General features: G+C 34.7%; 1 protein-coding gene across 4 annotated transcripts in view; it reads right to left on the reverse strand.

Moving 5' to 3' along the window:
* LOC100651551 (thrombospondin type-1 domain-containing protein 4) overlaps positions 1-10468 on the reverse strand; it is a 29823-nt gene extending 19355 nt beyond the window's left edge. The window contains exons 1-2 of one of the 4 annotated variants that reach the window (XM_003393361.4): positions 10119-10468; positions 2430-2788 (exon numbers count right to left, since the gene is read on the reverse strand). In XM_003393361.4, the coding sequence (XP_003393409.1) occupies positions 2430-2471 (42 nt within the window). In that variant the 5' untranslated portion in view covers positions 2472-2788; positions 10119-10468. The other 3 variants (XM_048407575.1, XM_012312714.3, XM_048407580.1) reach the window with 3 other exon arrangements.
* Between the last annotated feature and the right edge of the window lie 6874 nt (positions 10469-17342).

Raw genomic sequence — 17342 nt, forward strand, 5'->3', positions numbered from 1 at the left:
TAATAAGATATGATAAGACAGTGGAACGATGTTGAAAGTGAGAAAGGATATACTTCTTTATACCATTGATTTCTAACCTGTTTCTATATTTATTAAAAACTATGTTAAGGCAGTAGCTTAAAGTTTGATTGACATAGCGCAAGATTTATGCATCTTTTATGATAATCAACGAGAGAGTGGTAGAATTGTAAAGCAATAAATAACTTCGTTAATCGGTTCTCATTTTTCCTTCACGACATGGCGCCTTTATTCTCATAAAGCTGACGCCCTACCTCTTTTATCTCCATGAGGATATTCATACCATATAAATATTCTCTTAGTTTTATTCGAACTCAACAACTCCCTTTACGTGCGACGAACGCGATGCCGGACCATTTCTGACTCATACTACTTTGTTATTTAGGATTTATCTGCGTTTTACGTAAAACTGATGCTCGTTCCGCCAATATATGTTCCACGATCGTCACTTTATTCGTCATAGTTCCTAATGGACACGAAAAAACCGGTTTTAACGGGTCCCTGGCGAAGCAACGATATATTCTTTGTAATTTTGAAATACAACCGTTCATTAAAGGCGTACGCGACGACTATTTATCTTTTCGACGACAACGAGGTCTCGTTAGACCGTGTAAATGATAATAATAACGATGATTAAACTAACGACTAACGCCAGCAACGATTCATTAGCTACTCGATGCGAAAAACATTGCTGAATTTACGAAACACGCCTGGCCCATTTGCTGGACGCGTCCCGTGTCGCCTACGACCGCTTGAAAATGCACGAAATTTGTTTCGTATTCCAAATTACCTGCTATTATAAAGTACACACTAGGAGAAAGGAATTGCCGAGTCGCTGCGTTTTACGACACTTTAAGTTACTTTAAGTTACTCGAGTTTGCGTAAATCTCGTTTCACATTTAATAAAAATAATGAAACATTTAACCCATTTAGAACATTCGTAATAACGTAGTATCGTCTATTTTTACAAGACTGTATATAAATCTTTGGATTATCTTTTTTTAACACTCTATGTGCTCTTTTTATTTTCTATTTTTCTATGGTGCTCACTAATTCTTGACCAAACAAAAATGGATTGAAAAAAGGGAGCGGTGGGAACAAAATTATTTTCCTCGAGAAATGAATTTACGAGCGTCTCAGCGGATCCGTTTTAAACATAGAGATGAGGAAGCTCGGAAGAAAGCCGGGAGAGAAACTCCTACTCTTTCGAGGCTGCCTCTCGACAGTGTCAGGAAGAAATACACCGACACGCTTTCAACGAATTTTGGTGACACGCACGGATAAAGAGATGCTTCCTAAAAAGAGTCACTCTTATCATCGTGACACGAACGAGACACGGCCGTGTGATACTTTTTATTGGCCCGTGGTGGTAAGCCCCCGACACAAGAACGAAAGACGCCTCTTTCGGTCTTCTCGTGCGGCTCGAGCGAACCAAAAAGAGAAACGAAAATAAAGAAAGAAAAAGAAAAGAAGGCGGAGATGGAGGAAAGATCGAAGAGAAAGAGAAAGGGCAAGAAAAAAAAGTGGGCCCTACGAAGTTGTGCTTCTCAGCATGTGCTGAGAACGTGGACGAGTTGGAACCACGAGGCGCCAGATATCCTGTAATTTGTCTTTCAATGAATCACTTTCGACGACCGACCGGCACGACGATTTTTGTGCAGCGTATAAATTATTATATTCACGCGCAATCTGGAGATTAGCCACTGTCGTTCGCAGTCCCCTACGTGATTCGTTCAGGAATTAAATTAGTTATGAGTAATATTGATTAAAAGTGTAAAATATTGATTTGTGAATATATAATATAGACAAGTAATGAACAAGACTTGAATGTTCAAATATTCCATAAAGAAGATCTACTTTTCATCTTAAAATATTCCAGTTTTAATATATTCCTCGATAAAAAAAAAAGATTCTTCACTTTATAGTGTCCTAATTTTTACATATTTTCTTGGAAAAATCAAGGTTAAACTAAAATATCTTTCTAATAGTAAAATATTTTAATTTAACCTTCACCATTTTTCGAGATAAGAACTAAATGTCAAAAAGAAGTATTTGAGTAAGAGTATAACTTTTACTGTCAACCCAGTCCATATTCGTCGAAATTAAGACATCTGACTGACTAATTTATTCCTTAATTTCAAAACCAAACAAGCTTACAAAAGTACCATAAAAATTGATGACGTGTCGCTCAAAGAAGCGAGTCTTTTGAATAGGTTTCAAAGACACCGCCTCCGCACTTACACCCTTTTTTTTCTTTCCATATACGCATAGACAGTTCAAATAGCCGCACACTAATTTAATCTACGAGTTTGGCATTGAAGTTCAAGTCAAATTGGAACTGGTCCAGAAATCATTCTAACATGCGTTAAATCATTCTAAACGTTTCCTTGATTATATTATTCGAATCTTACCGTCAGAGATATCAATAGAGAGAACAGGAAAGCTTTATCCATCTTGGACAATATTTTTCTTCCGGTTCACGCTCCACGTATCATCTTCTTTTCCACGTAACCTTCTTTTCGTTAATTTTCTTCGTAACGAGTTTCGAAATGATTTCGCGAACAATTCTTTGTCATTTTTCGATTACACCAATAGTTTTGCACCACACTACGGTATTTCGATTCAGTTTTTGTTTCTTCGAATGTCATCGAAATCACAGTAATCACAGTAATTACGCTTCACTCGTACACGCTTTTGTTCGTTTGCACCATCCAACCGTTTATTACGATAATTTACAAGATGTACTTTTTCTTTCGTTCTGTTTTCATATCTTTGAACAAAATTAGATAATGAATGGTTATTACTAATTTTTTGCTACCTTTATGCTATTTTACTACATTGTACAGAAAAAAATCCAGATCATTACGTGTAATTAGAGATAATACAAAAATTGTCGATACCTGATCTTTGTTTCGTAAAAATAGAATTCAAATTATCTCATTGAAATTCAAACACGTTACTTGCGCGTTCAAAGAACAAACAGTCCCAGCTGTATTCCTAAATGGTAAAACTATACTGCAAAGGAACGTTATAAAATACTTAGGAATGCATCTGGGTAGCAAACTAATATGGTAATATCTTATTTCAAACAAAAGTCGAATAAACCGAAATCAAAAGAAGAAACAAGAACTATATTGCAAAACTAAGTACAGAAATTTGCAGAACAATAATGAAATCAGTATAAAAATATTAATTTCGTATCGTGCTCTGGAGTACAGCAGTAAATACGTATTAAGAGAATCGGGACACATACATATTTTTATCATCAATTCTATTTTATAAAACAAATGGCAAATTATATTTAAAGAAACTGAATTATGTATCTTCTATCCTATCTTCTATTCTATCAAAATAATGTGTTAGTTTTGACATTATAAAGAATTATAACCACCAGCATCATAATTCATCCTTAATCAAGAATCTCAATATTTCTACTTTTCCCTTTATATTACGTTTCTGTGCTCTTTCTTACGCCTATTGGGTACCTCTGGCGTCAGCAAATTTCCATGCAACTTTTCCACCGATTTATGGTACGCGGATATTATTTATTGTTTCTTGCGTTACCATGTATCCCAGAGGCACGCAGGAATTTCCCCGCTGATATCTAAATTGTGATCAACGCGACCGCGCGAGTCACGGATAGAAGGATAGCAGGGATAAGGAAATTATTTACACGGGAACGGTTGTGGCGCGGCCAGATAGAAAGAGGCATGGTACACTTGATCTATAGTTTGCTCGTAATTACATCGGTCAAACCAATAAATCGGTGAACTTTTTCGATTTTTCGTCGTTCCGGTTTTCTCGCTACACTTTCCTCCATGAACGAACAAGCCAGGTTTTGTTCCTCTTGTAATTGTTTAATTAAACTGCGTGTTGACAAGATTGATCGATACGTTCAATGCAAAATTGCAAGCCACTTTCAACGCTCAGGGTACATACGTGACCTGCTCGTTTCAGCCAGATATTTTTTAAATGAAAAATTTGAAAAATAATTATTTGATTCTATTAATGATTTTATCTATTTCGTAGGAGAATTACAATCTTTTTATTGGATTAAATAAAAGAAAAAATGACATGATTGTTACAGAGCTCGTTACGTATTACATATTACATTAATGAGAATAATTAGATGTGTAACGTGAACGTGCATGGTTTGATGATGATTCAGGTTGACGCATGCTAATGTCGAATGCGTGTAACACGAACGGCAAAAAGTTTGGAACCGTTCATCGAGAAAGCGGAACGATAAAGTATTCCGTTGGAAATCGCTGGACTATTTTTAGGATTGTTTTAAGAAAGGCGCCGTTTCTGTCGTTTGTAGAATGAACGCATTTCAACCGAAAAAATATATTCGGCGTTTGAACAATATTTTAATGGCACCGAAGGTGGGTGGAGGATCGCCTACTATTTTTAAGTCGTGTCCTCGATTTCCGAACGATGATGCAGCCTGCACTATCAGCGAATTGCCGTTTCCCATTTCAAGACGATCGAGACTTTTTATTTCCTAAACTTTTATGTCCAAGAAAAATGGGGAATAAATTATCATAAATTTTTGAGAAATTTAAGTTGTAAAACTTGCATCACTTGAAATTATACGTCTGTTTTAACCCGAGTAATTTTCTACTTCACTTGTTCTACAATATTTAATTCGTTAAACTTTAGCCATTTCTGATTCTTTTCTGAAGATAATTAGATTGATCTGGAAAATTATAGTATCATATAAGTAATATTATAATTTAAATATTCTTAAACAAACTGCTATAATATTTCTATCAGAAGAAACTGATTAAAACAGTAAAATCAGCAATATATGTACATTATTTAACTCACAAGAAAACTAGACCATAAAACTACAAATATTAAAAAAAAGTCGATTAAAACGATCTCCAATAAAAAAATTCTAAGATAAAAAGTCCCATTTACATCAATATCTTTATATCTCAAGTACACCATCCACTACTCGAAAACTCGATTCCGTCTAATAAAAATTTTATTGAAACCAACTCGCGAGTACTCCTGACGTACACACGTACGGCACACAAATAACACTTCACCGATGGCCAAAGAGCTCCGATTCGACGCACGATCAAGATACATATTTTGCATCGTGAGAAACGAGTTATGATGCGACACGAAGGAAATTGGATATTAAAGAAGCCTTCGAGTTCGTGTACGTATACGCACGCACATAATGCCTTCATGCTCCAGTTGTTAGTGAGCGTTAGACGGGAATCGATATTAGTCGTGCGTCGACCTGTCGAACGTAATCGTTCTCCTACATAGAATTATCCGCTGAAAGCGTGCCGCGCGTGGAAAATTATTTTTCTACCGGTTCAAACATTCCATCGGTCTCTTTCGTTTTGAATTACATACACCACTGCTCATAAGTATCCGGACAATTTGGTCATGGCAGTAACAACACCCATTTTACCGAAGTCTACATATTAATAACGAATATATAGTAACAATATGCAAATTGTATTAAAGTGTGCAAATTAATGGTCAATTAATCATTGGAAACAACACTTACTGTCTTTTTATAGACTCGCCAGGCTGTAAATCTAAATTGATTATTAAAAAACATAGCTATAATATATTTTACCAATTATATACTATTGCATAGAGTGATTCATGAAAGTATTCGAACACTTACTATACAAAGCTTTTATGAATATATTATGCATGTTATACTAATGATTTTGAAATTTCATTAGCACTGTAGCGAGGCACAAATATCGTGGTTATATTGGTAAAATTTAAAACTAATTCGAAAATGTATCAGAGGTTACAATAAATCTATTGCAAGCATACACTTCGCAAAAATCATCAAAGTATTTGAACAGTCAATTTAATTTCATCCTTAATTATATTATATCTATATACTAATTTTGCACGAACTGCGAGCTTGTAATAAATATATTGTTACCTCTATATACATTTTGGGATTAGTTCAAAATTTTACCAACATAATCACGATAGTCTTCTTATTACAGTGCCGATGCAATTCCAAAAAAGTGTTATATGACGCACGTACTATGTTCACAAAAATTTTCAGTGATAAGTGTTCGAATACTTTCATTGTCATCGTATGACGATTATACAGAACAAAATCATTGCATTTTAATTTATCCATAAAATCTCATAACTAAACTACATCTTGTCGAAAATAAACAAGAGTCTGGATACTTTCGAGCGATCGTGTATATCGCACGCTGAAAAGTTAAACGCCACTGCAACAACGTGGCAGCACGAGATTTTTCCCGGCTGGCGCCATACATCGATGGTTCCAGTAGATCGATCTCAATTACGCCTGGTTTACATTATCTCTGTTTTAATCTATTGTTTATCCGGCACGTTTCCCGCCACGCTGCCGTGTCGCTGCCACGGCATCAAGCAGTGAAATTTATGGGTCCAGTCGAGAGCAAAAGGGATTAGTTTATGTTTATTTTGCGGAATTGAAATGGCGCGGAATGTGGAGCCAATGGGTACGCAACACGTGGAATTTATGGAGCAAGAGGGAAATAAGAAGACGGAATTATTGCAGGTGTAATTATGTACAATCGGTAGATACGTTTACGTTTTTCTTTTTCTTTCGCGGCGACTTCACGAAAAAATTGAATTGATCGAGTAGCAGATTACGTGGGTTATAATTTCAGCCATTTATATCGTAAACACGAGTTTAATCGGTTAGTAGAGATAGAAAAGTTATGAGCTCGATCCATAAATGTAAGATTCTTTTCTCCTGAAAGATTATTTTATGTATTTTATACTTGTTCGTTTTCGTGTTGCTGTATCTTATCCATTGATGAAATTAATTCATGGTTGCATATCTGTTTTGAAATCATTCATTCACTGTGTAGATCATATTGACGCTAGGAATTATAAATTGCTGTGATATAATAAAAAATAAGAAATGTCGACCGGAAAGTTGTTAAACAAATTTGTAAGTGAGAACAGTTTAAATGAACACTCGCGTGGTACTTTGTTTACGTACAACATTGTTTAATATTTACTTATATGTATATTATTATACGTTTATGTACAATATTGGTTAACACTTGTGAAGTGTTACACTGTGTTTGTAATATTCATACGGAATGCTTAACGAGTCGGAAAACATGCTTTGTTGATTTTGCAACTAGTCATTCAGTGATCTTGACGTAATTAAACTATTAGCTGATTATTTAAGTGGCGATGTATGCGTGCATTAATTACGGACTATTACCAGCTAAATATCGCACGTTAAGTGCGCTGTAAGTACACGATAAGTAGCCGCGTTGCGGATGAATATGAATTATGGGTTGTGCATGTATTCGGTAGCTATCTCTATATGTCGTTCGAATGAAATGGCGCCACAGAATACGTTAATGGCGCAATATTTCAGAAAACGAGCCGAGTATCGATCAAACGATGTCGTAATACGAAGACAAAATATTTAATTAAACGGAAAGTTTCCGCATTTTCGATGAGATGTTCGATGGTTATAACGTGCTACTGTTGATTAGCAATTCGAAAGTAATTATGTATTTTCATTAATTTGATAGCAGATTTTTCTATTCATCTTGGTAAGATTTAATAAACAATTTGTAAATATTTCTTTAATAACGCAAAAGTTTCATGATTAAAACAGCAAAAATTAAATAATTACGTTTAAGAATACTCACATTCATATTTGATTGCTATGTATTTAGATTGTTACAAAGTCAGGACTAGAAGAATAAAGAATTCAAAACTTATGTAGAAGTCAACGTCTCTAAACTATTATTGTTTCACATCCAAATACGAAGTTCCTGTGAAAGCTGATTGTAACATATCAATCTTGTAAATATAATATAACAGTATTTAACGCGATGAAAACGCAAAAGCTTTCCATTTAATCTAATAATAATGGTTCTTCAACGATACTTCTTCAAATTATTAAAATAATTTATAATTTTCAAATAAATTATTCCATTAGTTTGTCTTCGAATTACGTTATTATATCGTGTAATATATTTTGATGAATAACAAGATTGATTCATATAATCATCATTAAACTAGAATCTACGTGTTAATTACATTACAAAGTAGTGTAGAGCCTCGTCAAACAGCTTCTACTCTTCATTACGCTGTCTATTTTTTCATGACCGATGTTTATGAGACCGCGTTACTTTATTACAGCGAAAACACACCAGAAAGAATAGCACCATTCCAATGGATCTAAGTAAGTAAGTACTTACGCAAGTGTCGGTATAACGTGAAGCACCGTTTATTTTTACGATTATCGACCCACTGGGATCGTGAACTATTAATACACGTTTGTGAAAAGACAGATCGGGGTAAACCGATTTTCTAGAGAGCAAAATACTCATGTAACAGATACTGGGTCTTCCTCGTGATATTTGATAGCTGCTTGCTTGCGTTTTCGAGATGATGGATAAATTATGGATTTTATAACAGACTTTAGCTGCAGATTCAATTTAAGAGCACACTGAAATATTTTTCTTTTAATTTTCTTCTAAACTTATCGAGATTAGAAAGAGTTGTCAAAATAGGGTAGTTTCTATCAATCTTAAATTCTTCTTCTTTTTTGTTCTGAATTACGGATAAAACTACATGGTATATTTGTAAAGAGTGTAATTATTTAGACATTAGAAAGGTAGGATCATTAAATTAAACTAGAGTAGGGGGAAGATAGTTATGTAATTACGTTATTAATAAGTATGCTCAAAGTAGTTAACCCGCTATAACATGATGTAATTTAACACATTGTGTATGGGAGGAGATCATCTCCGTCATTGTATATCCAAACGTTGTTACTGTACTAAATACCATACTTGAAGGCATCATCTAATATTTATGCAAGTTCCATCGCAATGAGATCAAATGAAAAGTAAGCAAAGAAATTGATTTTTCAACAAATACATGCATAATACAGGAGTTTTATTGAAAATACTTGAGATTATTTAAACTTGAAAAATGTAACTCTGTATTAAAAGTTACTTAGATATTTACCTAAATCTTACTATACTATGGATATTTATGCAAATTTATATTTTCATGAATGTGAATAAAAATGCAGATTCATTTTACTCTCTAAATTAATACTTACTCTTACTTCTTGTGTATTCTTGCATATTTTAACTTATTTATATTAATGCATAAATATCCGTGGTCTAATCTTTCTATTAACAAACAGTCAATTTATGATAATTATTATTCCTTCAGTGATCAGTGAGGAATGATAATTAATTATAATCTTTCCATACGTAAGCAAGTGAAAGTTGGGTTATAGCGGATTAGAGAATGTTAGTAATTACATTTTACCGTGATAACGTAATGCCTTCCGGGATGTGAGAACGAAATTCACGTGCGAAGAGGGGCACAAAGTCAAGGCCGCTTGCATTCGTCCACGAAAATAGCTGTGGAAGCCGTCAAAGGGACCGTAAATTTAGATTTGTGTGGCACAAAGTGCTTTAAGCTGTACCGTGTATGTTGTGATAGAAAAAGAATCTCGTGGTGCCGTGACGGCGCGGAGGAAAAAAGATTATAGTTGTCTGGCAGAAGCAAGGAGGTTCACGTCATAGTTTAGCGGACGCGGAATTCTCTGTCACGTTTCTTTCGGCCTGGCACGCTTTTCAGGAACATATTTGACTCTTTAATGGCTCACGTTCGTTGATACATCCTTTACATATCTTAATCTTGTTCGTTCAATTTGTCAACGATGTTCCTCGACAATAAACTATAATTCTTAGCGACCAGAAATATAAAAACCAACTTGTTAAGGGAATCCGATTACCTTTGAACTTTAAACGGTACCCGTAGAATTCGATTCGGGTGACAAGTTGGCTAGCCGATACGAAAAAAATCGTGTCGAGCATGTACCAACATAGAATCTGGTACAACCCCACAACCCCAATGTAAAAAAAGATCGAATACAAGAGATCAATCTGTTAGGTCGATCTTAAAATTCCTATGGAACGTCTAGCATGAACAAAATCGTCAGAAAAACACTAAGCCTCAGTTACATTAAATTCCTCATAGAACAAAATATGATATTATATTCTTTATAAAACAACTACAAAAAGAGATCGTTATCAACACAAAACACAAAGTATCACCTGCATCGAATTGTTTCTTAGTCGAGCGAATTTATACAAACAGATGAAGAATAAAAATTTCGTCCAGGATTTAAACCAATTTTAACCACTTAATTATTTCATATCCGTGTTCTTTATTTTCATACGACACTCTTTCAAATTATTCCCGCCGAAAAGTTCACAAAAAATTTAACGACGTGCAGTACGATATACGGAGTTCACGATGCGCACTGATCGGTTGCTCGATCTTTGAGAAAATGTGAAGCTGCAGCCACGGTAGCGTGTCGCATGTTACAGAATACCGAGAGACGAGTTTCTCTGTCGTGCTTTACAGAGGTGTCGTGCCGAACTGACGGCTCCCGTCGGTGGAGGATCGACTTTATACAGCGGTGTGTCTCGCGCTGCTCTATGAACGCAGCTTTAGGGGGCCTCCACCTTTGTCTGTCACCTGACCACACCACGTTTCCGATCGCATCTCTTTTCGATCCTTCCGTTTGCCTCTTCTTTCGCGCTTTTTTTCTTCTTTTTTCACCCTTTTTCTTCCTCTTACGTTTCTGAATCATTGTGCTTTATCGGAATTCAATTAAGGGCTATGTAATACGGATCGAAACGGTAGAGGAAATCGGCGAATTATTAAGCGGAATGGAATTTTGAGAGCTTGACTCATGGAGTTTTTTAAAAGCGTATAATAGCAGTTGAGAACGAAGCCTTTTAGCCCGAATGATTTTCTGCTGTTTTTTATTTGAATCACGAGTTCACTATATATTTTTATTCTCTTTTTTTAGATCCTCTTTTTTAGATTTAGCAAAGCTTGGTTATAACGTAACTAGCGTGTTAGTTTCCAATAGTTTAACGACCCATGTACTAAAGATTGGCGACCTACACACCAAAATTGAAGATAATAAATTAAAAACAAACAGCTTAAATGCAGAACTGACAGATTAGCTTTAATCAGCTCATTCTACAGTGACAAGATGCAAATGAGAACAGAAAGAAAACAGCGTAGTCCTCTTTCGCATGTACCTTTTCTCGATAATGGATTTTTAACGCTGGGGAGCGACTGGATGCAGCTCATCGGGAATAAAAGTAGCAGAGAATTAGGTGGTCCTTATAATGGTTGTTTATCGCGAAAGAAGCTTACACGAAGATATAGTCGGTTTAACCGGCTTGTTTGTTGTGTCGCGATCACTTTTTTGTAAACTCTTCTGACTAGGTGGTAACCGGAGGGTTAACTAATTTTAGTTCCATAATCCACGACCCACTAAAACGCGTGCATCGCTGAAACCAAATACCGAAAGATCCTGCCACATCTTCGTCAATTATCGGACCTCGAACTTCGCTTTGTCAATTTATCCGCGTACTCTGCAACATACGCTTAAAAAATTAGTTATCTGTATATTAATCAATTAGGAAATGTTGCTTCTAAGAAGATTTTGTTTAAAGTTTAAATTAAGACTTCTGGGAATACTTAAAATGAAAGTAATTTACCTTTGCAAAGTCATAAAATAACTTTAGACTTCTTCTTGAATAAATAAACAAATTCATTGTTTGGATAATATCGATTACATATCTCGAACTTCATATTAATCTAATTACATTTTTGTTTCATTCAAATATCCATTAATTAATACGAACAGATATTATAGATCACTTCCATGGTAAATATTCTTTCAACACTTTTTATAGTAATCTTACTGTTCACCAACAATTTTATTTCTATAATATCTATCAATTATAAGAGAATTTTTAATATGAACGATAAATATCGTCTTGAGTTTAATACACGCCTACTACATTCACTTTTACATCGACGTCGTTCATTTCAGTGACATCGAAAATCGGCTCTACAAATATCGTTCAATAATATCGAAAACCGATGTCACCGCGTCTAGTAAATCTAATGCCGGGTTCTAATGCATCGCGCGAAACAGAGAAACGACGATTCGATGCAATGTAGTTAATTCCCTTGCTCTCTGAAGGAAAAAGGGAGCACACCGACCAACCGGTCGTAAGAAAAGATCGCGTTGATACGAAACGTGGATATAACGCGTAATCGTAGTTGTAGACGAGTCCGTGAATAACGTTAAATATTTAAGTATATTATCGATTGCATCGGTATCATCCTTCGAACCGGTGCTTTGTGATCTCGCCTGTGGCGAATCGATCGATTCGATAGTTTGTTCTTCCATCGAAAAATAGGCAGTGCCCCACTTTCTTGGTTAAATTCGTTTCTACTTTGTTTTTATATCATGATAGAATGTTACAATATTTGGTTAGAATTACGCGTTAAGCAGAAGTCTAGTTTCTTATTTGAATAATGGCTTTAGATTATTTTCGCATAAGAGGTATTATTTTTAACGGTACAATGTTTACATAAATTTTACTGTTCAGTCCGTTTTAATTCCATATAATTTCTGCAAATTATCATCCTTTTTTTAAAATTGAATTGCATAAAAATTATGTCAAGCTCGTGGAATTTTTAGTATAATAAGATATTAAAATTAATTTGGAAGATGCGATAAGAATAAACGTTAACGATAAAATTAAAAGAACAATTATTAAATCCTAACGAGCGCGCGCTCGTCTCGTGATTTTTATTACGCTAATGAATATCTACATCGAAAACAATATTTGCCACGCGAACGACACATTTCATGGGCACAGCGTCACACATCGTAACACGATACTAATATGAAATATGACGCTAATATTTCACACTACTCAAACTCACATACGCTCATCGGAATTGCGTCTCCCTGTATTGTGACACTTCCACCTATAGTGCAATATACATGTAATAATAATAGCATCACAATGGCTTTTATATGTCGGATCCTCTATTACCTAACCTTCACGAAATTTACGGGTTGCAGTATGCCACGAGTGTATACTTTGCAGACTAATGCAACACTGTTTAGCCGTCGCGAAATGTCCAGACCTCCAGTGTTCTGTTTCTCTTGAATAATTTATTACCTAATCGAGCCTACTATACTGAAATATATCATCACGAGTGTTTGTACCGTATTTCGAGTGGCTGATATCGATGTATCATCCTTCACAATGTTTCCGTTGAGCGTTTTATGTCAGCGTTCCCAAGATGTGCCATTTCGATTGGCCACAGCCAAAATCGGCCATAAAGAAGCCACCAATAAAATCGAATATCCCCATAAAATCCATAAACAACTCCTACCGCCAATCATGATCTCAAGCTACAAACAGTAGGATTGGTATATGAATGAAGGAGATTTATAAAGAAAAGAATATGATGATCATAGGAGAAAAACATAATAAATACATTTTTATTGATTTTTTGTTGCAGTGTCATGAGTAATGGTATGAGTAAAGAAGTAGTATTTTATTATGATGTAGTTGAAAATGAAAACAATTTGTGCTCTAAAGCTAGAAGCAGGTAGCCGATCTTTATGGAAATTTATATTTTAAGTAGAGATTTAGTTTACTTATTAAAAGTTGTAACGAATACTCTACTATATATATTCTATACATTCTGTACGTTCTATTGTAAATTGATAAAAATCCGCAGTATAACTATGTCTTCTAAAAATAGTTTATAAGTTAATGTTTCGGAAAAAGCCAAAGATATAAGAGCTATTAAGATAGGCAATATATTTAGAACTATAAAGATGATGAACCATTTTTAGAACCATTTTTTAAAGAGCATACATTTTTAGTTGCAAGCTCCAATAAGACAATTCTGTTAATATCAGATTTATTGACAATTATATATATCAAATTATGAAGTTTAAAATACATATTACATTATAAAATTGCTCTGCCATAAAGAATGCACCGGAAATTTATCCTGTTTTCCTTCTGTAGTCTTCAAATTAATCAAACCAATTCGAATTCGCTAAAAACCACCACGTCACGTTTTATCCATGTCCAACATGAAATGGTCGATATTATTGACGCTGGATCAATTACTGTCTAATTCGCTACGAAATTATGATACATGGATCAATGGGCCTGCTTATTACGTATCTGTTCCAGTTCTTGGCTGGATAGCTGATAATCAGGTAGCCTGTCGATCTAACTCGCTTTAATTCGACAAAATTCAAATCGTAAAATCAATGCAACCAGACCTCGTCCTGTTTCTGCTCGATGGATTAGTCTACGCGTCGTCGAATCCGAGCTGAAGGATCGGTAATTAGCGATTTCTCAGTGGTGCCGATCTAATTTTCCAGCGAACAAATTATCGAGTGGCGCGTAGATAGAATTAGCCGCGTCGGTCTGGTTGATATCGCTAAATTGCTGCATTCCTACGAGACGTCCGGAGTGCATCTCCCTCGTTATATCATCATCGTTCATCAGCCTCTGGTCTACGCAGCGCGCCGTATATGTATAAATATATATATATATCGCATTTGGATCATCCTCTTGATCGCTAGACGCAGGGTTAAGACGCATTTCGGAACGAATTTTGATTAACCTACATGGTAATACCTTTCGAAAATTTATTTCGTAAAATTATCTGGAGTGTAAGTAAAAGCGACGAAATGTTAAGATCTTCTGGTGGAGATCCTAAGGAGTTGTCATGTATCTGTATAAATTCAATGTGGCTTCTTACAGGAAACCTGTTTTAAAAGTCGCTACGTTGTCAATCAATGTTATGTTACTAAAATTATCTTTCTATTTCATTTTACAGACAAACATGCTTTTTATCCCCTACAAAATTTAAAAACTATTATCTTTAACTTCCATAAAACTTCAACTTACCGATTAGTTTTAGAAGTGTTATCTTAATTTTTAATCATGTAATCCTATTAGCATTCTCCTACATAGTTTTGAAAATATACATAAAGAAATCACTAATTCAATTTATTTTAATTTATTTTAATCTAGCAATAGATGAAAACGATATTTTGTAGATCATAATCTAATCTTAGATGTATTTCCGTTATATCGTTTATTACACTGTAAGTTTCAGAATTCTATAGACCGAGGTGCAACATGCATCAAGATCTTTCTTCATCCATTAAAGAGTATAAAAAAAGAATATGAAGATGTAGAAAGTATAGTGGGCAATGGAAAAAGCATAAAAAGTGATAAAACTGAAAAGACAGCAATAATACTCGTACCAGGATAATGAAGCAAAACGACGTATAGGTGCTATGAATGATGATCAGATACAAATTTAGCTGCCTGAAACTCAACGAGATGGAAGACCAGCAAAAAATGAATCTTAGGTAGAAGAAAATTAAAGTAGGACTTGATGCAATAAGAAAATCAGATGAGATCAAAATCAGATTCGCCTTGATGACATTCGCGATTAACGTGGTTCTTGTAGCAAATGGCGTGAACGGAATAGCGTTTCTATAGAAAGCATTTCAAACATCGAACGACATAAATGAAATATTTGTCCGTTTTTTCATCGATAAAAGGGTTTACAGTATTAAGTGCAGAAGGTAATAACGACTCTTGGAAAAGATAAGTGAAACAAAACGTGAATATTATTTATGAAAATTGCAGACATTTTCTTTAGATTTATTCCATACCTCTCGACGATGGAACGAGATATGCTATTACGCGCCGCATCTATACGTTATGTATTTTACGCATCGAATATTTTCTATATCATACTCTATCCGAATTGATTGCACTTAGGAAATCGTATTTTCGACATATTTATGTTTTGCAGATTTTATATCACATATGTTGGTCAAAAATAGCAAACCGCTCATTTATTTTCTTCTTTCTCCCCCCCCCCCATCCTCTCTCTCTCTCTCTCTCTCTCTCTCTCGGAATATTAATACGCGCTTTACCTAACTAGTTTTTAATTCTAGTTTGTTTATTGGGGCGGCTTAATGACTGTGTTAAAAGAAGCTGCTGGATATCTACAAGTTGAATACAAGCAATAAAACTTTATAGGAATCGAAATATGTACTTATGATTGCGAACATGTGTTCAACTTGTCCTTTAACACTTAATGATTCTAGTAACAGTCTAATGGTAACATACTTATTCGATAATTGTAAGGCACTACGTGAAAAGTTTGGAAAAAATTGAATCCGGAAGAAATTGATGTGTTTCGAGAAAGTACAGCACATTGTATAACACATAAGTTGTCATAAGAGAAAATCTGTGAATAAAATAAAAAATTATCTACAATATTTAATAGTTATTTTCTCATTAAACTCAAGTTTCATTTATCCATTAATTATTAATCGCAATCATAAATTATAATGGTTAATCATTAATATCCTGTTATTCTGCTAGTCACTCTATTATTTTTATTAATTATTTTATTGCTCCATTAATCACGATATTTGTGTCACGACATTTTTAACCGAGCAAACTTCTTCCTGCTTGAAAATAATTGCTAAACCGCATTAAAACAGTTGGATATAATTATGGCATAGTAAACCTAGTAGCTACCTGCTTTTTTATCATCTCGACAGGGGCAGTGTCGTTGACTCGATGACACGATCCATTTGGATCATTAATGTTACGTCACAATTGTTCCACTGAAGCGAGAACGACCGATTGATTTACACGTTGAATAACGAACGAAACAGGAGCGAGCTGTGCTCCACGTCGATCACGAAATATTGCTTCCATCCTACCGTATCTAAATGTCGAATCGTCATTCAAAACATTCGTAATAATTTAAATACGTCAATATTGCATTAACCAAGACTCGAGAGATCCCTGATAACGAAGTCACGTCTCGTAAGATAAATATTTTAAATTATCCTGAACACGACGTTAAACGTGCAAAATATTAGCAGACAATCTTCCTTTCGCTAACAAACTTTTAGTTAATAAATTAACTTTCCATTTTGACACTAAATTGTCTCAACCGCTGTTAACTATCCGATATTTTGTAGTCAAGTTGAATGCTAATAATTAACATTTTATATTCATCGTCTGCGTTTCTCCCAGAAATTCTTCAAGATTGCGCGCCGGTGACTGTTTACCGATCAGCAGTGATAACGCGTGTAATTTATTATGTTGTAAATTAGTGTAATGACGGAGGTTCCATTAATAGAATAAGCTAAACGCCATCTTTTAAACAAGGCGATTTGACGATTCTCGCAGAAGCTTTCATTATGCAATTCATGTTTGCTCCTTGCTCTTTACTATAATCCACCGCACTGTAATGACTATACCGACTGGTATATTTAAAAAGAAAAACATTCTTTGGGATCCATGCTAGCACGACCTCTTTTCGTCATTAGAAAGAGCAAAATACGGTGTCGGAATGTATTCTTTATACTCTGCACATCT

The sequence above is a fragment of the Bombus terrestris genome, chromosome 1 (assembly GCF_910591885.1).
Source record: "Bombus terrestris chromosome 1, iyBomTerr1.2, whole genome shotgun sequence".
Classification (NCBI taxonomy): domain Eukaryota; kingdom Metazoa; phylum Arthropoda; class Insecta; order Hymenoptera; family Apidae; genus Bombus; species Bombus terrestris.